Source organism: Danio aesculapii, chromosome 14 (genome assembly GCF_903798145.1).
Source record: "Danio aesculapii chromosome 14, fDanAes4.1, whole genome shotgun sequence".
NCBI lineage: Eukaryota > Metazoa > Chordata > Actinopteri > Cypriniformes > Danionidae > Danio > Danio aesculapii.
The window spans coordinates 17,912,648-17,940,184 of NC_079448.1; the positions used below are offsets into that span (position 1 = coordinate 17,912,648).

Sequence of the window (27,537 nt, forward strand, 5' to 3'; positions counted from 1 at the left end):
GGTCCATCTACAATACATAATGTTGCATGTGTAAAAGTCACTAAAATGCTCCAAGGTTATTATTGTTAGCGAAAACTAACGAAAAAACGAAAACTAACATTAAAAAAAATTGTCGTTAACTAAAATTTAAATAAAAACAAGTTTAAAAAAAAAAAACTAGAACTAACCCTACTGAAAAAAACAACTGAAACCAGCCTAGGCTGGTTGGCTGGTTTTAGTTGGTCGACCAGCCTGGTTTTAGAGGGGTTTGGGCCATTTCCAGGCTGGTTTCCAGCCATTTCCAGCCTGGTCTTAGCTGGTCAGGCTAAAAAAAGGCCAGCTAAAACCAGCTTGATCAGCTGCAGGTGTTTGACCCTTTCGCACCTGTAGTCCCGCTACCATTGGCGAGATCGAGCCGGTTCTCCTCCAGTCATCCTCGCTATTGTTGCTCCAGCGAAAAAAAAACGAGTGGACGTGACAGCAGCACGGTGACAGCATTAAATACAGACACTTTAAACTTTAAACTATTACAACACATTTGTTCCCAATAATGGGTTTTATTTCTGTATCGCGAATGAATCTTTTTAACCGGATCTTCTAAGTAAACCGATTGAACTAGTTCACCAAATCAAACCGAATCATTTTAAATGATTCGCGTCTCCAGTAAGCACTTATCCACAAACTACTTACTTTTTAACAAGCCTAATACCCCACCCCCCCCTGACTCTAAATAATCCAATATATACTCTCATTCAGTTATTAGAACAGTAGCGTTACATTAAGAAGCCGTGATTCGATAATACTGCGCATGCGTGATTCAGTCAACCAAACATAAACAGTAGCCTTCTGTGTGACCGAACTAAACTTGAACAACTGCAGCGCGGGTGAACCGATTGCTTATGGCTCGTTTCCACTGACTGGTACGGTACGGTTTGGTATGGGTCACCTTTATCAGGCTTGCGTTTCCACTAACAAGGGTACCCTTTTGGTGGGCGTGGTGTATGACAGAAAGTTTCAGTCAACGTCATTCTCGCTCGAGGAAATGTCTACAATAAAGCTGTACGGTTCACTTACATATCATATGAGAAGCACTTCTCACAAAACAGACGCTTCATACACAAATACTTGTGTAGAAATGTTTATTACTAACTTTTCAATGAACATGAGTTGATTATAACTGCAGATCAATGACAGTGCGAAACAGCCTACTGTAACGTCTGTAATTATATTAAATAACTAAATAAATGAACATATATAAACACATACAGCCCCTTAACAGTCTCCGATATGTTACCAACTACAGAAGAACTACACACAGCAGAGATTTTCGTCCATATTTAGGTTCAAAACAACACAAAATATAGCCTACAGTCAGTGAAAACCTCTTATCTATGTCTGTAATCTTCAGCAGCACATGTAGCCTCTGTTAGAGAGTAATTCCGTCATTCCCAGTTCATATTAGTCCAAAATGTGAAGATAATAAGTTATACATGGCATTTTGTTCATGTTAGCTGAAAAATAATGTGCTCCTTTTTTTCCTGCTCCTCCTTTGCTTTTTCGCGCTTCACTCTCGCGTTTGTCAGTGTCTGACAGGATCGGGTTTCAAATGCACGTCAATAATCAAGCGCAGGTTATTATCATCAGCTCAAGAAGTTTGTTATTTCAGATATAATGATAGACGCGCGTGAGCGCTAGCAAGAAAGCGAAACCGCTCGCGCCTCAGACTGGCTCGTAAAAAACTACGGGGCACAGGGTAAATCTGCTCTTCTTCTTGGCTTTGTGGCTGTTTATCAAGACGACGACAAGGTTTGTTTGAGTCCGGGTCGACCATGGCTCGTTATTGTATGTATATATCATTCTGCTGTAATGTCTCGACTCGTCGGCTGTGTATTTCAAACATGGCGGGTTTTTTGTTTTCATTCTGGCTTGTTGCGTAAGCGAATGACGGATCTCTGTAAACCAATAGCGTTCAGCTGCGCGTGTGGCTCTGCCTTTTGGTACCCTTTCTCGTGTTTGGTACCCTTTCGAAAGGGTGCCAAAAAAGTGGTACGGTACGGTTTGGTACGCTTTTTGACAGTGGAAACCGCCATAAAAGCGTACCAAACCGTACCGTACCACTCAGTGGAAACGGGCCATTATATGAAAGGATCTGGAGAAAAACATAAGTTTATTTTATAACAGACAATCGTAATGGAATTTAAATAAGTGAATCATGATTCAGTTGGGTTGCAAAACTTTACTGTAAGACTTTTTTCAGATCATGGTGGTGTTTTAACTGACTGAAATTACTATTGTGCCTAACCTCAGAAGCAGCCTTGTACACATATTGTACTTAAGGCTGCTATCTTGTGGGCTGTTGTATTTGAGTTTGAGGATGTGTAGATGGTTGTGGTAGATGATAGTGTTCATGTGTTCTCTGAATAATTGTTTCAGAAAATGCATGGCTGAGTTTTTATAATACAATATTTATTCTGATGATTTTGAATCTTGCACCTAACAAATATCCTTATTTAGAAAAAAAAACTAAAACTAATACTGAAACTAATAAAAACTAAACTAAAACAGTCATTTCAAAATATAGAAACTAATAAAAACTAGTAAATCTGCCTCTAAAACTAATTAAAAAGAACTGACTTTGAAAACAAAAAGTCAAAACAAAATAGAAGCTAAAACTAATGAAAAATCCAAAACTATTATAACCTTGCAATGCTCACACGTTTGTGCAACAATAGACCTTTTTATTTGAATAATCTGTGGAGCCCTGTAAGGTTGCAAAACTGTAGAATTCACGCCTTTTATGGTAACCTATTGCACGTTTTCTGACGCTTTAGTTCAAATCTGAATCAGTTTATTTCTGCTCCTGTCAATATGATTTAGTAGCTACAACAACTGCAACAACTCACAAGGTAATATTTTAAATTACTTTGGAGACAAAAAAAACAACAACAAAAAAACAACAGTAAATGAAAAACCTAAAAGAGCAACAGTAAATATTGAAACTATTTTTGACCACTTTATACAGCCAAATTTTGTTGGAAAAAAGCTCTTTTTGTAACAAATTGCATTCGGTATAATTTGTATCTTTATTTTAATGTACTTTTTTGTTGTCTGTTATCTACAAAATAAACAAAAATAACTAATGCATTTTAGGTGAAGTGATGTGCAATTACTTTTTCAATAATAAAAGAATTATGAATTCAATTCAAGTAGGCCTATTATAACATAAAATATAGAATTTCTGACTATTTTCTTTATTTCATAGATTTGAGGTATGAATTACAGTATCACAATACTACTTGGTATCACGATGCATCAGCTAGTATAGCATCGTATCGCGAATTAGGCCCAATCCCAATTCTACCGCTTAGCCTTTCACCTAGCCCTCGTTTTGCATGTTCCTGTGAAGGGGTGGGCGTGTCCCAATTCGCTTTAGCTTGAAGGCGTAGGGTAAGGACAAGTGGTAGATACCCCTTCGAACGAAGATTTTTCAGGACCACACTTGAAACCAAGGGGTAAGAAGATTTCCCAGAATACACCTGCCTATACAGCTGCACCTGGAAGTCAGGAGATTCACAAATTAGCATTTTTTTAGCATTGCCATTATTACGAATTTTTAACAAACAAACAAACAAACACATGTTTAATATATTCATAACCGCGTTCATGTTTTACTGTCATGCTTTTTAAAGAAAAATGCTAAAATAAAACCCGCTAAATTTCACGAGCTACAAATCCTCAATAATAACTCCTGTATAGCAGTCCCACAACATTCTGTCACTGATGACACTTGAATACCCTGTCAGAAAAGTCTAGTGGCTGGGAATGACCTTTTTACAGTGTCTGCTATAATGTTAATGTTGTTTTTTGTGTTTATATAAATGAATATGGTCACTGTGTAAATGGACAGTATAGTTATGATCTTATTGCCACATTAGATCATTATGATAATATATATGATATATGCCTTCAGTGATGTCCTGAAGATAAATATAAAAAAATTACAACTGAAATAACTACAGCAGTTGCGATCGTCTGATCTCATATAAAGCAAGAGATGACATATGATGACGTGTGCAGGTGATGTAGTGCTGTCCCAATTATTAGGGGTAAATTTTGAAGCCCTTCCCCTTGACACTCGGTTTTAATGGCCAAGGGGAAGGAGATGGGGTAGGGGTATAAAAATAGAATTGGGATTGGGCCTTAATGGTATTGCGACAACCCTGTCCACTAGGTGGGATATCAAAACCACAAGTGGCTATATGCAACTGCACAACAATGATAGTGATTGAAAAATATGTTTTGGGGGGAAGAGGAGTGGGTGCAAATGGCCCGTTTGAGACCCCTGTTTTAGCACTACCAGCTGACCTCTTACCTCCATGTGGACAGCTTTTTCGATGTTTGCCCAGTAGCTTGTCGCATATGCCGATGAACTTGGGATAAGTGATTACAGGGTTTGAGTCTGGTGCAGAACGGTTCCAGAAACAAGGTAAAAAAAGCAAAAAAAAAAATTTTAAAAATTAAACAACAGGCTGAAAAAATGGTCATGTGGCCTTGACAGCATTTATTTTTCTAGATTGCTTTTGAAAACATTATCAGTTGGGTTTAGGGATGGGGGTGAGTGGGTCGGTCTGAGTCAGTCAGTCGACAGAAAGCTGGCCTGGTTGGCTGAAGTGTATATTGCACCCTCTGGTGGATTTTTGCAAGACAAGGATGCGCAAGAGAAATTAGAGATCATTAAAAAGTGCACACAGCAGCCTCTGGTGGATTTGCAAAAGCTAAAACTGCAAGCAGACGTACCTCCAGTTACGTATTTTTTACATATTTGTAATGAGTCTGGTTTGACTACGACTATGCAAATGTATATCACATAATGGATCTGTGGACCTGTGATGACCTCAATGATGGATTTGAAAGGCACCATATTTTTAATCCTATCTACCAGAGAAGGGATAGAAACACCCCCCACCCCCGAAAAAAAATATATAGGTTGGTTCTTTAAACTTGTGTTGCTTGTAGCTGCTTGAAGAGTGGCTGACAAAGGTTCATTGTGCAAGTGTCATGACTATGAATGTCTGCAAGGAGAAACAACAAAGTCTGCAAGGTAATTTGGTAAAAGATCTCCTGTTCAGTAATTCACTCCAAAGGACTCTCTGCATGTCCCAGTTTCTCTGGATTGCTCAAAGACTTCAGAACATTTTTGCGTGTTCCAGCAAGAATTTTCATGGTTTTAAGAGTTTGGACTCCCAGTACTTCTTATTCAAGACTGCCGAAAACAAAGCTTTAAAACCTTCTCCTAAAGAGACCCACACATACCTGTTCCAGGCTTTAGGATCTCTACCTTCAAGGAAAAAAAGTCTGCGGGATCCTGATGTCAGGATCGTCACTTCCAGAAATCTACAATCCCATATCTGCTTGTTTTATGCATCAGGACATCATCCACAGCCTATACATAAATATATCACTTTCCAAACCTCTATCAGAGACCATGGCATGTGTGTTTCAGTATATGCTATTCTAATTCTAAATAGATAATTGTAACAGATATCTATTAATGACAAAAAAAGTTATTTGTTATTTTAGAATAATGTTTATCTTATTAGGGATCTAGCTTATCTTTAGAGAATATAGAGTAACTCATTGCAATCCTTAGTTTAATCAAATTCATGATTCATTCTTATGCACTTTGTTTATTGTACATTTAATAGTGTCTAGTTATCCTTGTTTATTCTTTTGTCAATAAATACTCATTTGTTACATTTGTGTCTTCCTTGTGTTGATAATGAGGCGCTACAAGTCAGATGATCTCACAAATCCTTCAGATCGGGCAGATAATTAACTAATTAATAATCACAATCTCAATATTAATATGAATACTATTATTACTGTTAATATTCTAGACAAATTGAAGGAATTATCACTACAAAAGCTAGATAAGTATCTATTATTAATCATCACAAAATGCCTACGACACATTCTGTCATCAAGAAGCCAGTTGATGTCACTTACAGATAAGCTGGCTCATTTATTTGGTTTGCTCCCTCTGCATTTTTGCACAACTACTTTAGCTTTGGAGACAGAATATTATGGAATAAATATTTTCAGTTTCCCAGACACACCACGACGATTGTTTATAAAAACACTCAGTCCAAAAACGTTTTTTCGAAAAGTATTACTATAAAATGGTCCACCTTTTCCGTGGTAATTTGCATTCGTTTATTCATTACACATTTATGAATGATGTTTTGAGTTGAAGTTTGTTTTATTCTTTAGAATTTTAAGAGAAACCTATCAAATGTATTATTATTATTATTATTATTATGGAGTGCACATGAAAGATATTTGTAGTCAAGGCCACCCTTAAAATGACTTCTCTGGTTAGTTCCCGGACTAATGAATTAGTGAGCTAACTGAAACAGTGAATAAAAGGGTATAAAAGAGCAACAGAGTACAACATTTATAATTGACCACTTTAATAGCATAATACAACTTTTATATAAGTAGATGGAGTTCAATTTTCATTGTTTTTATTTCTCATTCATCTGAAAAGTGCCATTTGCTGAATGTCAATAAAACACCAGAGTGCAAAACAATTCTGAAAGCAAATACATAAATACATTAATCAATTAAAACAAAACTAAAAATGTATTACCGCCTCACCAGTAGTCCATTGGTTGCCAATACCAAAAAGAAAGTCAATGAAATGCATGAATTTTTTTTTCATGGATTATGCAAGTACCCAATCACAACATTAACAAACACTGCAATATCTGTACTGCTCACATAATTTTCAACACTAGGCATCTGCCCAACAACTGCATGTGCAGGTGAGTTTCGAACTAAGGTTAGAATTATTCAAAAAGTCACAAAAGTAATGGGCCTAATTTAGAATTTGAGCATGTTAACAATTCGTAAATTGCTGCATCTCTCCAGTATGCATAAGGTCTTACTTAATTAGACTGATTGAGACCTGTAACTACGCCAATAAGGTATGATTACTTGATCAATTAAAAAGTTGTTTCACAGCATTACCCTAATACAACCAATTCAATTGTGAACAAAGAATGGCCATCACAATAATAATAATAATAATAAAGGTTAGATTTGCATCATCCATTTGATACTGAAGTTGCATTACTTCTGTCAATATGTCAAGTGTTAGAAGGGGTGTTCTGTAATTTCAAGATACAGAGTCTATTGTTCAGAACTAAAGATTTCAATCTTTTGTTGCAATCTTAAAAAACATGTTCTAATGAGACAGAGCTTATGTTTTACATACAGCAGTTAAAATAAGTATTGAACAGTTCCAATTTTTCCTTGTAAACATATATATACTAAAGGTGCTGCTGATGTGCAATTGTACCAGATTTCGGTAAAACCCCAAACAACACCCACATACAAACTAACCAAAAAGGTTTTTTTTTTCTTTCTGAAATTATGTTATGTGCAATAACAATGAAATAACTTGAGGGAAAAATACTGAACTACTTATAGTTCTGCCGAATGACTAAAAAAGTTATCAGTGTGAAGGTGAATAACTGTACATTTCTAGTCAGACCATCCTTCTGCAATCTTATCCCAAAAACAGAAATAAGGGCAGCATTAATAGCTAAAAATGTGGGAGAGTGTTGCTATTATGTGATTGTATTGTATTTCAATATGGTGCAATTAAACCAAGAGTTTTGACCCAGGAAGCAAATGTAAGTGCAGTTCTTTACCGACATGACTGTCTTCTTTTACAAAACAGCATGCATTGTACTTATTGTTTTGTATATTTCTATCACTAACACAATGTAGATCGCATCAAAGTTGTAGGATAGCGAATAAAAAACATTTCAATATTTCAATTTGCTGAAACATTAAATTGTAGGAATAACAATAATCATATGCATTTGTTTATATAGCAAAGCATGTCTTTTTCACCACAGAAGGTCCATACTGACTCCAAAGGCAGATACTGATAAGATCAGGGCCTGGTGTGTGGACTTTGGGGGTTTTACGATGTGGTCACATGTTGATTGGTCAGTTTGAATGTCTCAGTGTTTGAGCTTTGGTCACATGGTCAAGAAAGATACAAAATAGTTGGTAAACTTTGCTCTGCCTCTTTTCCTTCTCTGCTCCTCTTCTGCTCTGGAGTCTATCTTCTCTGACTCTACTGCTATCAGGCTATCTTTGGGGCCTACTCTCTTTGTTTCTCTCTCTCTCTCTCTCTCTCTCTCAAAGGTAACTTTATTTTACATTTAAGCTGGGGACAATTATTATCATATGTTTTTATCATTTCATATTTTATCGTTTTATACAGTTATTTGTAACTAATTCAGTTGTAACCATAGATAATTATTGTCATTATATCATCTCATTTTCAAGTATTTGTGAATTACTTTTGATTTAACACCAACACTTCATTGCTCCATATTGCAATACAATAGTCACATAAAAGCAACATTCTTAACTATTAACGATGCCCTTATTTGCGTTTTTGGTATAAGATTGCAGAAGGATGGTTTGACTAAAAATGTAGTTTTTCACCATCACCCCCCCCCCCCCCCCCCACAACCCCCCCACCCCCATACATCGACAGATTCTTCAAATCTTGACAGTTTCATGAGTTTCGTCTATCAACTCTGATCCTTAGTTCATATTCTCTATTGGATTCAGATCAGGTGGTTGTCTGGGCCATTCTAGCAGCTTTATTTTCTTTGTCTGAAACCAGTTAAGAGTTTATTTGGCTGTAAGATTTCAGCTTCTGTCTGGCCTTTCCATACTTTTTTTTAAACCTTCCTTTCTTCATGTGTTCAATACTTTTTCCCTGTGTCATTTAATTTAATTACACATAACTTAATTTCAAAACTAAGTAGTTTTGTTGATTACTTTGGTTGTTTACTGACATCTGGTGAAAATCCTCAGCACATTAAAAAAAAATTTCTATGAAAAAATAGTGACATGTTTAGTACTTTGTTTTAGCCATTAGATTGACTATTACTACATTTGGGTGTCTGACAATAAAATAGATTAAAAGCAGCCCCTCTTCACCTCTTCTTATTAAAGAAATTCACCATGAACGGTTATCTGCAAACTACTATAGTTGCAGAATACTGCTGTTAACTACAGATAAGAAGTCAACAGCTATGCCAGTTACTGGTATATAAAGACATGCCTCTTAAGCACTGAGGTTTTTTCCACACAAATACGTCGGGGGAATGGCTTCTTTGGGATGTGAATGTTTGCCCACCAACCAAAAATTCTCAACAAAGAAGTGACATTATAAAAGCAAAAGTTGTAAAAGCTCTTTTGTTGATTTGCATTTGTTAATGTACATCTATCATAGCATAACTGAAACTTAAAATATTCACAAGTGATTTATACTTGCTGAATTCAGTGCAAAAACAGAAGGCATGACTCAAGAGATTCTAAATAATTGGCAGTATGTGCATGTTCATCGCATTGTTAACATTTCATTGTACATATACACTAAAATGTGCAACAGTATTCACAAAGTTAACAACACAGAGTGATATGTGAAGAATCAATCAAGACACTGGGATCGTAGGGAGCAAATGGTATGAAAGTCCTCAAAAAACATACTGGTTTAAACGCCAGCATTTCTGATAACTACAAAAACAAAAGTTGTTTAAATTAACATCATGATGGTTTAACACACCATAGATAAATGAATGTATTTATTTATTGTCCTCTGCCAAAAGAAAAAATAAACTAGTCAACAGCACATTTAATTCTTGAAATAGTGTAAAAAAAAAAAAAAAGTCCAGTTAAGTCGATTGTGCTGATGTTTGACAAAATCCCAAATGCTTGTGTAATATGAATTGTAAAGTTGACAAGTGATGTAGGACCTTTACATTGTGCAGTGACTCTAGCCTAATTTACATCTGTGTAAAATTCAATTTGGCATATATCATGACACCCATTTAAAAACTTGATCATCATTTACTCACCCTTAAGTTGTTTCAAACCATTTTCTATGCTACACATAATTACTTGGAAACTTTTATCCTGCTTTCAAACATACAAACATTTGCCAACAAGTACTCAAAATTTTATGATGACTTTATGTTGCTGTTTCATCCTTTCTGATGCTAAGCTGCAATGAAATAAAGCAGCAGGAGTAATATGCGGCACTTTTACGCTATTCTCAATATAAAAGTAATTGTTTGTCACAACACAAGGGCAAGTAAAAATGACAATTTTTATTGTTGGGCAAACTTTAAAGTTGAGGATTAGGATTTGCTGACTGAACTGAATCAAAGTGGGTAATAAATATAGGCACTGGAGAATGAGCGTTTTCCTAACCTATTCTATGCAGACAAAACAAAGACAGACATGACCATACTGTTAACCACTTATACCCGCCTCAGATTTGATTTATGTTTCTTTACATATTAGCAGACCATTAAATAAGAAGTTTGTTAAATTTCACCATGTAAATGACAGCGTGTCAGATCTCAGATCGTGTCAGATCTCGTTATAACAAGGTTTCCTTGTGATGTCGCATGATATGTTGGTTCTTTTCTGATGGCCGCCTGAAACCCTTCTTGCAATAATCGCACCTGTGGGGATAGTCTTTAGTGTGGATTGATATGACATGCCTTTTAAAACCTGAAGCATCTGTAGTGTTATACTCGCAATATTGGCATTGGTAAACCTTGCGGCCACTGTGTGTTTTCATGTGTTTTTTAAGTTCGTTCTGATGCCTAAATCCACGCTTGCAGCGCTTGCATTTAAATGGCAAGTCCTTAGTATGAACAGAAAGAATATGGCGGCTTAGTGTGAAGGGGTCCAACGTCTTAAAATCACAGTGCCGGCACTGGTGTACTTTATTCCCCTTGTGGGTTTCAGAATGTTTTTTCAGTTCAGAGGGTCTGTGAAAGCCTTTTTCACACACGTCGCACTTGTGCGGAAAGTCTTTAGTGTGTACCGAGATTATGTGACGTTTCAAGTCACTGGAATTGGTGCTTTTATGTTCACAGTGGGGACACTGGTGAGTCTTATGACCCTGGAATATCTCAGCGTGCTTCTGTAGCTCCTTGTCATCCGCAAACGCCTGTGGGCAATGGCCACACTTAAAGGGCAGGTCAGTCCCATGTTTGCTCTTTATATGAGTCTTTAAATTGGACTGGTCGGCACAAGAGAACTCGCAGTGCTGGCAATGGAAAGGTTTCTCTCCCGTGTGAGTCCGCATGTGCTTCTTAAGCTCAGAGGGGTGGCGGAAACCCTTAGCACACTCTACGCAGACATGTGCAAAGTTTTTACTGTGCACGGCCAGAAGATGGCGGTTCAAAAGACCCTGTTCGGCAGTCTCGTACTCGCAATACTTGCATTTGTGCAGCTTGGGCTCTTTGTCTCGCAGAATGAGCTTGTTGGAGCTGAGTGGACTGGCCTCATGATATCGGCGAGTGTACTCGGTGTACTCAGGGATCTTTTCATTCTTGATGATGAGCTTGTGGCTTTCCAGATGGTTGTGGAAACTCACCTTCTTGTTGGTGGTGAATTCACAATCGGTGCACTGGTACTTCTTCTTAAACATGTGGTCCGGATGATTCTTCATATGGCGTTTCAGGAAACCCCGTGATTTGAACTTCTTGCCACAGATGTGGCAGGGGTACACAGTCAGTGGCTGCCCATCAGGACCAATGATTACAGCTAAAACAAAGAAAGAGATTGTGCTGAAATTACGCAATTCTGTATTGTATTTTTAAATAAAACTATACCGTCTATATTTAATCTTGAGATAAATACAATTAAAAATTCTTTAAAAGTGTATTTAAACATTACTACAGTCAATCAAGATCCCAATAACACAAGCCCATCTGTTGTGTTCTTTCAGACTAATGCTAAATTATAATTAAATATAATAATAATAATAATAATTCCATACATTTATACAGCGCTTTTCTGGACACTCAAATCACTTTTATACATTTTTGGGGGAATCTCCCCATCTACTACCAATGTGCAGCATCCACCTGGATGACGCAATGACAGCCATTTTGTGCCAGACCACACAACAGCTGATTGGTGGAGAGGAAACAGATTGATGAAACCAATTATAATATGGGAGATGGTTAGGAAGCCATGATGGACAGAGGCCAGTGGGCAAATTTGGTCAGGATGCCAGGGTTCAATCCCTACTCTTTATTAAATGTGATCCTGGGATTTTTAACAACCACAGAGAGTCAAGTTAAACGTTTAACTAACAGCATAGAGTCCCCATCAATATACTGGAGTGTTAGGACCTACACAGACCCCAGGTTGAGCAACCTCTGATGGTCTCACGAACGGCACTTCCAGCAGCAACCTACCTTAGCTTAAATGGGCGACCAAATATATGTATGCATATGGCCTAGGGGAAATGCCATCACATGGAGAGTAACACTATGGTAAAGACTGAAACTCCATGTTTAACCACTATAGAAAACTAGATCACAGCCAGTGGTTGGTTTTACAAGAATTGTTCAAAGTAAGGCATGCCTCTACAGTGTATGCAAACAGTGAATATCTGCTGGCATGATTTAACTTTCATGATTTTGAAACTGTCAAAACACACTTTCATTTAAAATATCTCTGAAAAATTCAACGTGACAACAGTACTTTTTCACATTTCCAGTTTTCTCAGCAGTTAAAGTTGTCATAGTTGGTTAAACAAAGAGTGCAGTGAATGGGAGTGTACCACGTTTTTTTTTTTTGTTTACACAAGTTTCAAAGAAAGAATGTGTGAGACTGATAGCAGCCAAAATAGAGAACACCTTCAAGTTTACTGTCCTGCCCATATATGCGGTTTTAAAAATCACCTTGCCTAAGGATAATTAGTTTATTTTTTTGCAATTTAATGCAAAGATGATATAATACAGAAGTACATATTCATAAATGCACATACATAAAAAAAGAAGATATTAAAAACTTTCAAGGATTAAAGATGCTTACAACTGTTAAATGCATCATTACCATTAACACCTCCACCACCGCCTGCCTCCCCCATACCTGCACTACAGTTTAACGAAGATGAGGTGCGCCAGGTCTTACGGAAACAGAAGAGGAAAAAAAACACCAGCCTGTTTAAAATCCTGTGCTGACCAACTGGCCCCCATCTTCACCCTGATCTTCAACAGATCACTGGAGCTGTGTGAAGTGCCCTCCTGCCTCAAACGCTCCACCATCTTCCCCATCCCAAAGAAACCCAAACTTACAGGACTAAATGACTACAGACCGGTGGCACTAACATCTGTGGTCATTAAGTCTTTTGAAAAACTGATGCTGGCCCACCTGAAGGACATCACTGAAACCTCACTGGACTCTCTTCAGTTTGCCTACAGAGCAAACAGGTCTGTGGATGATGCAGCAAATATGGGACTGCATTATGCTCTGCAACACCTAGGCAGACCAGGGACCTATGTGAGGATCTTGTTTGTTGACTTCAGCTCGGCGTTTAACACTATCATCCCAAAACTTCTCCTGCCCAAATTAACTCAGCTCTCTGTGCCCACCTCTGTCTGTCAGTAGATCAACAGCTTCCTAACGGACAGGCAGCAGCTGGTGAAGCTGGGAAAATTCTCATCTAGCATCCGCACAATCAGCAATGGTGCCCCCTGGGGTGTGTCTTCTCCCTACTGCTCTTCTCCCTGTACACGAATGACTGCACTTCAAAAGACTCCTCTGTGAAGCTCTTGAAGTTTGCAGATGACACCACACTTATCGGCCTCATACAGGACAGTGACGAGTCTGCTTACAGACAGGAGATTAAGGTTTATTAGATTAATAACAGTGGAGATGATAGTAGACTTCAGGAGAAACCCCCCTGCTCTCCCCCCACTGAGCATCATGGACAGCATTGTGGCAGCAGTGGAGTCATTCAGGTTCCTGGGCACCACCATCTCTCAGGACACTCACATTGACTCCATTGTCAAAAAAGCTCAACAGAGGCTGTACTTTCTTCGTCAGCTGAGGAAGTTTAACCTCCCAAAGGAGCTGCTGAAACAGTTCTACACCTCCATCATTGAATCAGTCATCTGCACATCAATAACTGTCTGGTTTAGCTCAGCTACTAAATACGACCTCCAAAGACTACGTCGAATAGTTCGGACTGCTGAGCGAATCACTGGTACAACCCTTCCTACTCCCTAAGAACTGTACTTATCCAGAGCCAGCAGAAGGGCTGCCAAAATCACTCTGGACCCCTTACACCCAGCACACTGCCTCTTTGAACTTTTACCTTCTGGTCGATGCTACAGAGCACTGCGCACCAGAACAGCCCGACACAGAAACAGTTTCTTCCCTCAGGTAATCCATCTCATGAACACTTGATGATAATAATTGTGGAACCAACATCACTACTTGCCATACACTTTTATACACATATACACATATTTAACAACACACTTTACATGCCAATTTGCACATAACAGCTGCACATATAACGTTGTATATAGTAATAAACATGTACATACACTTGTCAATCTGTATATTTGCTTCACTACTTACTTCTATTTTTTTTAAATATATTTATTATCTGTTTTTTGTCCTGTCTCTGTAATCCTGTTGCACTGTAGAGGCTCTGTCACGAAAACAAATTCCTCGTATGTGTGAACATACCTGGCAATAAAGCTCTTTCTGATTCTGATTCTGATTACCATCTTGTGAAAAGGGTCCATAGCTGTATTTGCCAAAGTATAGTGAGTTTAGTGAGTCCAAAGCCATGTGAAGGATATTATTTTCTTGACATACCAGACAGATGCCATAAGTGGGTAAACCATCAGTGGAGAAATCAGGAAACAGGCAAAGTGCGTTCAGACTAGATCTGCACGGGACAGATTTTTCTGCAATACTGAAGTTTTGTCCCGCTCCTGTGCTGATAGATTTGAGCAAATTTAAATGTGATCTTGTTGATTGTAACTTAAGAGATGTCTGAAACTGCGATACACACCCTACGCTCAACCAGACAAAATGTTTCCACTATGAAGACACAGGAAAAGGTCTCCTGAAATTTATCACCTGCTGCTTCCCAAGTGAGCAGGTCTTAATGTGTCCTTGTTGCTTTCAAGTTAAATCAATTTTTTTGCCTTTTTCAATTTAGGTTTACACATTTTGCAAGAGTCCCATGGATAATATTATAATTAACAATGTTAATCCATGATGGGACAGAATGGATTGTGGAAGCTATAACCAAATATACACAAATAGGGAGTGACGCGTACGCACCATCAAACAGCCGTAATGTGTGAGAGAGCACACTGCAGCAATCAGGTATTCATGTGATATACACAAACTGCAGTAAAATACATATACTCCAAAACTCGCTTTCCTGTTATATGAATGAAAAAATAAAAATACAAACTTGAACTGCAATCCGAGTCCATGCGTACCCTGATAAGAGAACTGAACATAATTTTTTTATATGTGGGAAAAAACAAAGCACTACTGGTTTGGTTGCTGCTTCCCTATATCCCTTTATTTTATGATTGCTAGACTAAACTAAAAAAAAAAACACTAGGGCTTTAATTTCCAGAAGAATGAACATTTGTATAAATTTTCCATCTCACTATTATCATTTACCATTATATTAATGTTATCTAGTCAATCAAAGCAACAGATGGAGTTCACATGAAAAAAACTGACATATTAAAGTCCAATATGAACAACGACACAGAGAAGAGACAGATGAAATATGAAAACAAAGATGTACACAATTACAATAATATATCATTTGGTCTGTGGTATTTTCATAAACATATTGTGTATTTATTATGGCAAGCATTAGTATAAGTATCCTTTAGCATTGCAAATCATTGTGTGTTTATGTTCATGACTATTCTCGCTTGCCTGCTTTGGCTCACAGTATTTGGTGGACCGAAAACCCCTGGCTATTTCCCCTGAGGAAGCCCTGAGAAGGCCTGAATAAGCCTCGATAGTGAAGATGGAAATGAGACTGGACCTGACATGTACTGGCTGACTCACTCATGCTCGTAGGGCTTTAATGAATATTAATGTAAACACAAATTCTTAAAAAAAGTGATGAGGGTGTCTGGATGAATCATATTGCAGATCTGATTTTATCACTGATACTAACACCAGTATTATGGCTTGTTTTCAAGGGGTAAGGCATGGTTTGGTACAGTATAAAATGTTTTATTATGTATGTTTCCACTGTCAGTTGTGAATGGTACAAAAATATCAAACCATACCACTTTTTGGGACCCTAAAGGGTCCAAACGGGTAGAGCTTAAATAAAACACAGATTCAATTTTAAATTCATAACCAAAGTACAATTACAATTACGTAATACAAAATAATACACACAGCAATGAACCATGGCCAACCCAAGCTCAAACAAACCTTGTTGTCTTCTTTGATCAAATTTGTGCCATTTTGGTGACTGTTATTTTAAATTCAAATGAGTTTGTGCTCTCAAAAAGAAGGAAGAGCTAAAATGGACAGTGCTCACAAATCTATCTTTTAAAACACAGGTGTCAAAGTCAGTTCCTGGAGGGCTGCAGCTCTGCACAGTTTAGTTTTAACCCTAATTAAACACACCTGATCAAACTAATTGAGTCCTTCAGGTGTGTTTGAAACCTATATGTAAATGTGTTGAAGCAGGGTTGGAACTAAACTGTGCAGAGCTGTGGCCCTCCAGGAACTGGCTTTGACACCTGTGTTTTAAACAGACATTTTCTATAAGATTCTATACAAAATTATATTTGTGCATTTACATTCAATTAGCCAGTACTGAAGCCCAATGTGATTTACAATTAATGGTCCAAAACTGTATACACCCAAAAGTACATGTTAGGGAAAATATTAAATAAAAATAAAATATTAAATAAAAAAGGGGGGAAAATACAATTTAGTTGAAGTTTTGTAGTTTATAATACACAATTTCACTTATTATATAATATATAAATTTCACTTGAATTTAATTGTATTATCTTTCTATTTTCAAAATATGTTCTGTGACTAAAATATTATTTTAATAAAAATATCTGCCTAATAAGTCTGTTTTGTCAAATGCACTGAAATAGATCACCCATACTCACTGAGAAATAAATAAAATATGCATTTTCAAAATGGGGTGTACTCATTTATGCTGAGCACTGTTTACGCATTAGCACCATGGCAGATTCAAAACAGGACTAACATTATCTCTGTGAAAAACTCAAAATGTCAAAAACAGTATGTCTATGGAGACTACGTTAACTTGTGCATCCTAAAAATGCCACATTTCTAATGCCTCTTAGTTGCTCAATAATATATTTTTTTAACTAAACCTGACGAGACGTCTAATCTGTCCAAGCTAACTGAGTGTATTAAAGATGTTAAAGACTGGATGACCAACAATTATCTTCTCTTAAACTCAGACAAAACAGAATTATTACTTATTGGGCCTAAATCCTGTACACAGCAGATCTCACAACTCGATCTACAATTAGAGGGATACAAAGTTAGCGTTAGCTCTACTATAAAAGATCTGGGTGTCATATTAGACAGCAATTTAACTTTTAAAAATCATATTTCCCATGTCACAAAAACTGCTTTCTTTCATCTGAGAAATATAGCTAAGTTACGAAGTATGCTATCCATCTCAGATGCAGAAAAGCTAGTCCATGCTTTTATGACTTCTAGGCTGGACTACTGTAATGCTCTGTTTGCTGGCTGCCCAGCATCCTCTATTAACAAACTTCAATTAGTACAAAATGCAGCTGCCAGAGTTCTAACCAGGTCTAGAAAATTTGATCACATCACCCCAATTTTATCCTCCTTACACTGGCTGCCTGTTAAGTTTCGTATTGAATTTAAAATATTGCTTCTTACATATAAAGCTTTAAATAATCTAGCTCCTGCTTATCTAACCAATCTTCTGTCTCGCTACAATCCAACTCGCTCTTTAAGATCTCAAAACTCAGGACTTCTGGTAGTACCTAGAATAGCAAAGTCGAGTAAAGGAGGTCGAGCCTTCTCATTTATAGCTCCTAAACTATGGAATAGCCTTCCTGATAACGTCCGAGGCTCAGACACACTCTCCCAATTCAAAACTAGATTAAAGACCTATCTGTTCAGTAAAGCATACACTTTGTGCACCACTTAGCGGGCTTCCACACAGGTTATGCATCTTGCTGATATACACTGTGAACATCAGCTACGCTAATTATTTTCTTTATTCTCCATTTCCACCTGGGGATACTCTTCCCGAGGCCCTCAGACTATGCAGAGTCACTGATTCGATCCAAGACCAACGACGAGATGATCCCAAGGTTTCCATATCCTGGACCTGGCTGAATCCTGAACAACTACTGCGATGGTCATGGAAGAGTGGAGAACATGAGACTGTTTCCTATGACGCTCCAGAGACAGACGAGTCTTCGCTGAGGCCAGCTTCCAGCCTCCGCCACTGAGACTGCAGCTCTGCACAAGACGTTTGGCCAGCGGAGAAATTAAAATGGTCGTGCCCAACTGAGCCTGGTTTCTCTCAAGGTTTTTTTTCTTCACTTCCGCCTTTAGTGAAGTTTTTTTTTTTTTTTTTTCCCTCTCCGCTGTCGCCACTGGCTTGCATGGTTCAGGATCTGTAGAGCTGCGCATCGTTGGATTTGCTCTTCAATATTTGGACTCTCAGTAGTGATTATTAAACCACACTGAACTGAGCTAAACTGAACTGAACTTAAACACTACAAACTGAACTACACTGTTCCTATTTACTGTGACCTTTTATGTGAAGCTGCTTTGACACAATCTACATTGTATAAGCGCTATACAAATAAAGGTGAATTGAATTGAATTGAATTGCTGACATTCTCTTCAGCAGATATGGTATGAAAATTCTAATGGCTGATAGTTGCTTCTCACTCAGGTCAGTTTACGCTAATTAGTGAGAAACTGTCACAAATAGGCAGGACTTTTCCTCTCTGATGAAATGCACAAAGGGAGAATGACAATCAAAGTGTTTCTGCAGACTGCTTTTTAATCAAGTGATTTTAAAAATATAATAATTTTTTACCATTAGAGGCTGATCATATTCACACACTGTTGTCACATAACTGGGTTTAAACCCTTTATAAAAGTGATTTTTGCAAAATAGGTCCCCTGTAAGGGGCTATTTACATTGTCGCAACTAAAAACCTATAGGAACGCAAGGCACATTACATCCTCCATGTGTGTATACTTGTCACATGTCTACATTGGAAATAACAAATTCAAGCATGCACAAAACAAGTTACGGCTTTCTTCCTCACGTAATATTGATGTTGATCACTACTTTGCGGTATACACCACATCTACCAAGTAAGGGTACTATTGGCAGTCTGATATAGGTTACCAGTACCAAATCATGTTGTATTATACTATACTGAACCATACCACTCAATGGAAACGAGTCAATAAAGCAAAGGCCCAATCCCAATTCTATTTTTGTACCCCTACCCCTTGGCCCTTAAAACCAAGTGTGAGGAGAAAGGGATTCAAAATTTACCTCTAAGAAATGGGAAAGCACTATATCACCTGCACACGTCATCATATGTCATCTCTTGCTTCATATGAGATCAGACGATTACGACTGCTGTAGTTATTCCTGTTGTGTTATTTTTTTTATATTTATCTTCAGGACATCACTTAAGGCATATATTATGTTATCATAGTGATCTAATGTGGCAATAAGATCGTAACTATACTGCACATTTACACAGTGACCATATTTATCTATATAAACACAACAAAAACAACATTCACATTATAGCAGACACTGTAAGAAGGTCATTCCCGGTCAATAGACTTTTCTGACAGGGTATTTGAGTGTCATCGAGTGTCAGAATGTTGTGGGACTGCTATACAGGAGATATTATTATGGATTATTGATAGCGAAATTCAGTGGTTTTTATTTTAGCGTTTTTTTAAGCATAAAAGTAAAACACAAACGTGGTTATGCATATATATATATAAAAACATATGCTTGTTTGTTGTAAAAACTCATAATAATGATACTAATTTGTGGATATACTAATTTATACTAATACAAATTTTTCCTTACTTCCTGGTGCAGCTATGCTGCCATCATGGCTGGTGTATTCTAGGAGATTTTCTTACCCCTTGGTTTCGAGTGTGGTCCTGAAAAATGGTCTATGCATGCCTTCCCCTTAGCCCTACGCCTTCAAGCTAAAGTGAAACGGGACACCCCTACCCCTTCACGAGAATGCGCAAAATGAGGGGTAGGGGTAAGGAAAAGGGATAAGGGGTAGAATTGGGATTAGGCCAAAGTCTTGTTCTGCCTCCACTTTGACTTCTCCCACAAAACTAATCAACCATTTGCAAACACAAAATAGGTTTTTTGTGGACATCAGATTTGAGAGATCATTTGATTGGACAAAATCTGTTGAAAAGCTGAAGTGCAGAGTGATGTCATTAAAAATATTACTCCAAATTGGTAGAAATAAAAGACTAAGTTTGAATGCATAGTGTCTTCTAAGTGTGGATTTTGTCACTGTTTGGTGAAAACTTACAAAAGCCCCAGCATACTTCAAACAACGTTGTTTTTCATACTTCATTTGAGAGCAAAAAGAAGTTTGAAAAAGGTGAGTGACAGTATCCGCTTGTTAAATGTGACGTCAAGCAAATTGGCTTCTGGGTCCAAGCACTATATCAAACTGTATAGTAAGACTCATCAAATGGTGATAATAAAAGTTTACAAAGCAACGTATTACTTTTAATAATCATGTTGGTAATATATATGTCCATTGCCTAATAAATTAGTGCCCCAGGAAATTGGGTCTAGCGACGCCCCTGGCAGAAAGTGATTAATTATTAATAAATTGTTCAAATGTTAGTGATTGTGAAGCAGCATGTCCAGAGACTGATGCGTACACCATGATTTTATGTAAAAATCACTTTTAATGTGTGAAACAACTAAAAGGGGTCATAAACTAATATTTTCTTAATTCAAATGAGTAGCGGCTTGGACCTGGAAACAGAATTTCATACGTCACCATAACATCACGATTTAACAAGCAGAGATTGTTTTCAAAACTTCCAACACCCCTGCTCTGCAATAGGTGAGGCTGTAAATATGTTATGTTGATTACAACAACATGATAAATATAATCTAAATAACAAAATAAAATATATTGTGTTCAAAGGGTTCAAAGTATTTTTTTTTTATCCAGACATTTAAAAACAAAATTTTTTAGAGTAGTGATCACAATACCATCATACCGTGATATATTTATCCAAGGTTATCATAAGGTCAGAATCTTATATCGGCTCATACCTATAACATTGTTTTGTATTTGCCACACACAGACACCAAATGAAACAATGTTAAGAACTTGTTGATCTCCTATCCAACATCCATGAACATTAGATATGAATCAATCAAGTCAAATAAGTCAGAGTTCTAGAACACATCTACCGATTGCATGTCACGGACCAGTAGCAGCTTAAAATGCCAAAAAAATTATTTTGCTAACTGACTCTGAACTGCCAAAACGAACTCAAAAGAAACTTCCTTTTGGATAGATTTTTTTCTAAATGACACCATTTCAGTTCATTCTTTGATTTTATTTGATGTATACCAGGGCCTTAACACTAGAACTACCATGGTGGTCAGTTTGGCTGTTTTTAATTTTTGCAATTTAATAAACACACTTATCTATAATACCCTGACTTTTACTAAATATGTGTACATTTCTTTTTAACATTAAAATTAAAAAAATAGAAAAGAGTTATGAGTATTTCTACCTTTAATTACCATAGAGGTCAAAATGGCTCCATGCATTTCAGTGTTTGTTACTTTTCCTCGCGACTTTAAATATGCGCGCCTGCCTCTGTTACCTAGCAACTTCCTGCTAACATAAACCTTCTGTTGGCAAAAACATAACTTTACTTCAGATATCTCTTTCAAAACAGTATATTCAGTGCTGCGAAAAGGCCTTCTCAGCTGCTTGTAAAGGGGAAAATGAGGAGTGGACATTCGTGGGTGGTTTATATTTCGGGAGCCCGAAACTGAAGATGAGACGTGACTTTTAAGGGACTGTGTCATATGGATTTATTAATCATTCTTACTGTTCAATGAACTGGAACTGTCGTCGATTATTACAAACGCAAACCCCTCACTGCGCGACAGCTGCACCTTTAGCAAACCTCCTAATTTCTGCAGCACGAGGGCTTTATGATTGTTTATGAGCATCAAAAGTGGCTGATCTGTTCGGCAAAATATTTGAATGCGTGTCACTGCATATCAAATGACTAAAACTATATAACTAAAGAAATCTCCACTGTGCTGAGCGAGAGCACTTACTGAACAATGCATCAACGATGACATAAGCGTGCCCAGGCCCAAATGCAATGTGAGTGCAGGCCAACGGGGGAGACGGGAGGTGGAACAACTTTACATAGTGCGAGTATGCCCTAACTGTACATTTATAGGCTGTATTACCAAAAAGATTGTATTTTTAGTGCGATAACTTAATTAAATCTGATGACAGACATTAAAAGCTTAGGTTGAATATCTCAGTAGAAGTTTTGAATATAAATATGATGTAACAATATGACGTTTTATATGAGAAGAGCCAGAATTATAAAGTTATAGAATTCTGGTAGTTCCACACTGGACTTATGCATTTTTAATAAAAGGAAAATCCTGTGAACTTGAACTTCACAAAAAAAATTAATTAAATCATCAAACTCTGAAGGTCAAATTCTATTTTCACATTTTGGCAGGCTGCACCATTTTTGTATAGGGTAAATAACGTACAATAGTAGGCTAAAACAATGCAAATTAGTCATTTTTATATTTCTGTCATGACCACTCTTGGGATTTAGTATGGTAATGAATACGTATACTACGGTGGCCGAGAGAGCTTAACGCGCTAGATATAGATGTATTGTTATGTCGTGTTATCAGGATATTAAAGTAAACAAAAACAACTCACCTTTCAAAGACCACCAATCACTTCACTGAGCAACAGTCGTGGCATAGTAACACATCCATATCTCAGCAGGATCAGGCATGGTTTTGGGTCCCCTTGAAACATTTGCGTTGTGTTACGTAGACACTTGCAAGTGTTGTGACCAATTTGCTGTGCAATTCTTCAGTTGTTTGTGTTGTGACCAATTTGCTGCGCATTTCCTCAGTTGTTTGTGTTGTGACCAATTTGCAACAGGTGTGCTGTCATATTGATGAAGATTATTTCTTTATTTGCTGATGTTTTTTGTAATTGCATGTGCTTTCTTAAAATCGCAACGCATTAAGCTTTCTCTGCCACCGCAGTATACGGTAATGTTGATGTGTTTGTTCTTGGCAAAATAAATCTGATATGCTGTTGCTGTAACTTGCTTTGATCATTATGGCAGAGCAAGTACCGAGACCTGCTACTGCCAGTATATTCACAAACATGCCATCTGAAAATATAACACGCTGCTGTAAACATAGCATATATTTAACCCCTGTAGCAGATCTAAACGCAGGTGGAGCTGGGGTGGAGGAGGGTCTCTGAAAACACGCTACAGCTTAACAGAGTAGAACGACGTGAAGCTTTTAAAATGATGAGGAGCAAACTTATTGGCAGCCGAGACAACAGCAATCAATCTCCTGCACCATGTAGTTAATGACTTGGAAGCAGATTAGCTGACCTATCAGCCTGTGTGTGCATAGTTTCATGGCAGAAGTTGTATTTGATATTCATCAAAAAAAAAAAAAAAAAAGTAATCGAAGCTAACTGTCTGCTAAAAGACAAGAAGAACAATTGCGATTTCCTCCTTCTCGCTTTCTTATGGCATATTCAGAAGAGTTCAAAAACATCCTGGATCAAATTGCATTTACAGAAGCTCATACCTGTCTGGCACTGGCGTGTTTCCCCTCTCCTCCTCTTCTTAATCTTTTGCTTAAGTGCTCGGCTTGTGCTGATGCTGTCAGTGATCTGCAGGTAGGGAGTGGCAGCACCATTCTTACTTTCTAGACTGCTTCCTGTAGGAAAGCCATGACAGGTAAGGAATTTTGAGTTAACATTTACTCAATACAAATGCACGAAAAATAAATAATATGGGATTTTTTATATAAATATTAAGCTACCTTTCATAGAAACAGTTTACCCAACATGAAAATTCTGTCTCTGTCCCTGATGCTACATTACTACATTAAGCTGGTAGCATGCTATTACAAATTCAGCCAGAATTTTCATTTTGGTGAACTATTCATTCAAAGCAATTCTCATCTCATCCTTCAACAAAGTGAAATAAATGACCATATGCAGTTGCCCAAGCTGCAGGAACAATGGTCTTGTTAACTGCTGTGTCCTCCATCTGGGCTTCTGTGATAGCAGGAGCCTCTTCCTCCCCAACAATGACTTCCATATACACCTGGTCAGTCATCTCGGAACAGTCTACATTAAGGACAGATATCAAAAAACACAACACACACTTTTCATTTGCTATAAGCAAGGCATATAGGCTTTTCCCACTATGCTTAACCCTGGGTTATCATCATTCTAAATACTATTTTAACCCTGTATAAAGAAATATTTAATGAACAACCTTTATTTACTGTTAAATCAACAATAAAAAATTTAAATAAAATAATAATAAAGAAAAATTCTGTTTAGCAGAATGACACACATTTTAACTATTTGAAGTGTGAAAGTCCTACAGAACGCACTTAAATCATCTTCTTGGTTGGCATCCTTTACAGCCATGTAGACCATCTTCTCTCTGGGCAGCCTTCCTGAACCCACTGGCTCCATCACAGTGTGCCTACCAGGAAAATCACTCTCTTCTACCACCTCTGTGCTGCCTACAACACAACACAAACACATTTAATGTTAAAAGGGGTCATGAATGGAAAATACAAAAATGTCTAAATAAATACAGATACATAGAGAGGAAGTCAGAATTATTAGCCCCTCTGAATTATTACCCCACCCCCTGGAATTTTTCTCCCCAATTTTTGTTTACCAGAGCTAAGATTTTTTTTCAACACATTTCTAAACATAATAGTTCTAATTAATACATTTTTTTATCTGTGCCATGATGACAGTACATAATTTTAACTAGATATTTTTCAAGACACTGGTATTCAGCTTATAGGGCGATTTACAGTCTTAACTAGGTTAATTTGGCAAGTCGCAGTATAATGATAGTTTGTTCTGTAGACAATTAAAAAATTATAGCTTAAGAGGGCTAATAATATTAACCAATAACTAAAAAAAAAAAAAACTGCTTTTACTCTAGCCAAAATAAAACAAATAAGCTAAAAACAAATTTTATTCACCAGAAGAAAAAACATTATCAATAATACTGTGGAAAATTCTTTGCTCGGTTAAACATCATTTGGAAAATATTTTTTTAAAACGAAAAAAAAAATTAAAGGGTGGCTAATAATTTTGACTTCAACTGTATAATAGCAGAAATTACATCCAAAACCAGGTCGTCTCTGGCCAAAGACTATGCCTAGAAACTCAGCCATTAAAAAAAATGAACAGAAGCAGCCACAACGGGCAGCCCTGCCAGAGTCTAACTTGCATCAGAAACAAGTTGTGTTATAATTATGTTCAATTTCCACTGTTTATGACAACAAAACCTGTCTTCTTGCCTTTTGGCTTGTTGTTTCAGGTTGCACTTTAACCCTAAGGTGGAAATTCCCGGAAAATCTATACATAGAGTAAGTACATCCAGTGGAGCTCCTAAGCTCACACAGAATTCTTCAGCTTTTAACTTACATTTTTGCCAAAATTACCCTGATATGAAGTAGTGAAGTGATGCCAATTAACATGAGCATAATAACATCAGTAATCAGTTCTGAGTAACAAAAGGAGTATTTTGTTTTGCCAAACTGAAACATTTATTTTCAGAAAATAGTTGCTTTTATGACTTAGCCTCCCTTCTAGTGTTTAATTATAATCAAAATATTTTATTTTACAATAAAACATTTTATTTCTTTAAATGGGCATTTTTTAAATTTGCATTCTAAACAGTGTGAATGCACATTTTGTTTGTCATTTTGTCACTTGAACGAATTGCAGTTTAGTTCTATCAATTGTTTTGAATCATTTTCCATCATTATTATTCTGATGGTGTGTATAAATGTCATTTATGGGGACAGTTAGTAACCACTTCTTTTCTGTCCTTGAATGATCACATGCTGTCGCATTATTTGCGTTAGCTCAATGAACATTTATTTTGCATTAAACTGCATAGATCTGTGTATATTTTAGTTCGCTAAAATAATTTCATGTAAATATTTCTTTTTATTTAATATGCATACATACACCTTCTTTAAAACATTGGGGCATGAATATTTACCTGAAAGTCATGGAGGAGTCATGCAAGTCATGTTTAGTAGTAAAAACGTGTATGAATGCTCAATTATTATTAAACATTACTTTTTAAAAGTCATCACAACAGCTAACTTCAAATTGAAATGAACATTGCTTCATATTTTATCTGACTAGTACTCCACCCTGCGCTTCTGACTGACGTAGATGGCCTACTTCAAAAGCACCCTGAAATACATCCAAAATGCCTAGTGAAAGTAGTCCTAAAAAGGAAGAAAAAATGTTAAAGGCTTGTTAAATTGGCAACTGTATGGATAGTGTCTTTTTTTATTATGGGATATAATTATCTTGGTTTCAATTCACTTTTTAATTATGAACTTGATAAGCTGCATCTACTAATTATGAAAAAAGATGGACAGAGAATGCGAGTCAATTTTTTATTCAACATTCAACAGCGCACGAAGCAGATGATTGGTAGATCTTATTCTTGAAGTGTTAGCAGAGAACAATATTACAAAATGCATTATAAACTGAACAAAATACCTTAGAGAGAAATTTTAGTTAATTTTTGATAAACTTGTTTGCTCATCATTAGGCTAAATACTGTATAGTTCATTTATTTTAGTTTGCAATCAATAATACTTGCATAAACTATGTCATGATTTCACCTGCAGCGCTTGTTACTGCATCTCATGCATACGTAATGTTTGAGTTGATATTGAAATTGCTGTCTCCTCTTCACCAAACCAAAAATCTAAATAAAAATAACGAACAAACAAACAAACCGAATGCTTGCCTATTATATTAATGCAGAGATGTCATGTAGTACAAGGACATTTTCTCATAGCAAAGGTGCTCGATTGGCTTGATTGGTGCTGGAGTCCAAAACCATTAAAGAGACTTTTAATTTAGAACTTTGTTGTTCAACTGATTGTTTTATTACCATACGCACATTACTAAAAACAAAAAACAACAGTCAGTGAGGGCAAGCAAGCGACAGTGGTATCTGAATGTAGTAGTATCTAAACAATAGAATTGATAACCTTAAGATTGTCCCATCAAAGGGGAAATAAAACATTGGATGGAATATACACTTAAAATAAAGCTTAAAAAATATTTTTTTTCGTAGGCTTATCTGTGACCAGCAATATCAGGAGAGAACCTTCCCTCTCACCAGACCATCAGCTCCTCCAGCTCCAAAAAGGGGTTTTAAAATGAAAATAATCTGCGTCCACACTGGCATTTCACCTAGCGTTTCTGAACAACTCTCAGTCCATACTACACTGCTGAAAATGTACATCATGTG

General features: G+C 36.9%; 1 protein-coding gene across 1 annotated transcript in view; it reads right to left on the reverse strand.

Moving 5' to 3' along the window:
- Positions 1-8,539: 8,539 nt before the first annotated feature.
- The window catches only part of znf711 (zinc finger protein 711), a 41,557-nt gene continuing 22,559 nt past the window's right edge, over positions 8,540-27,537 (reverse strand). Inside the window, exons 6-9 of the mRNA XM_056471885.1 lie at positions 24,617-24,751; positions 24,207-24,344; positions 23,798-23,929; positions 8,540-11,634 (exon numbers count right to left, since the gene is read on the reverse strand). Coding sequence (XP_056327860.1) covers positions 10,457-11,634; positions 23,798-23,929; positions 24,207-24,344; positions 24,617-24,751 — 1,583 coding nt within the window. The 3' untranslated portion in view covers positions 8,540-10,456. The remainder of the gene's footprint in view (positions 11,635-23,797; positions 23,930-24,206; positions 24,345-24,616; positions 24,752-27,537) is intronic.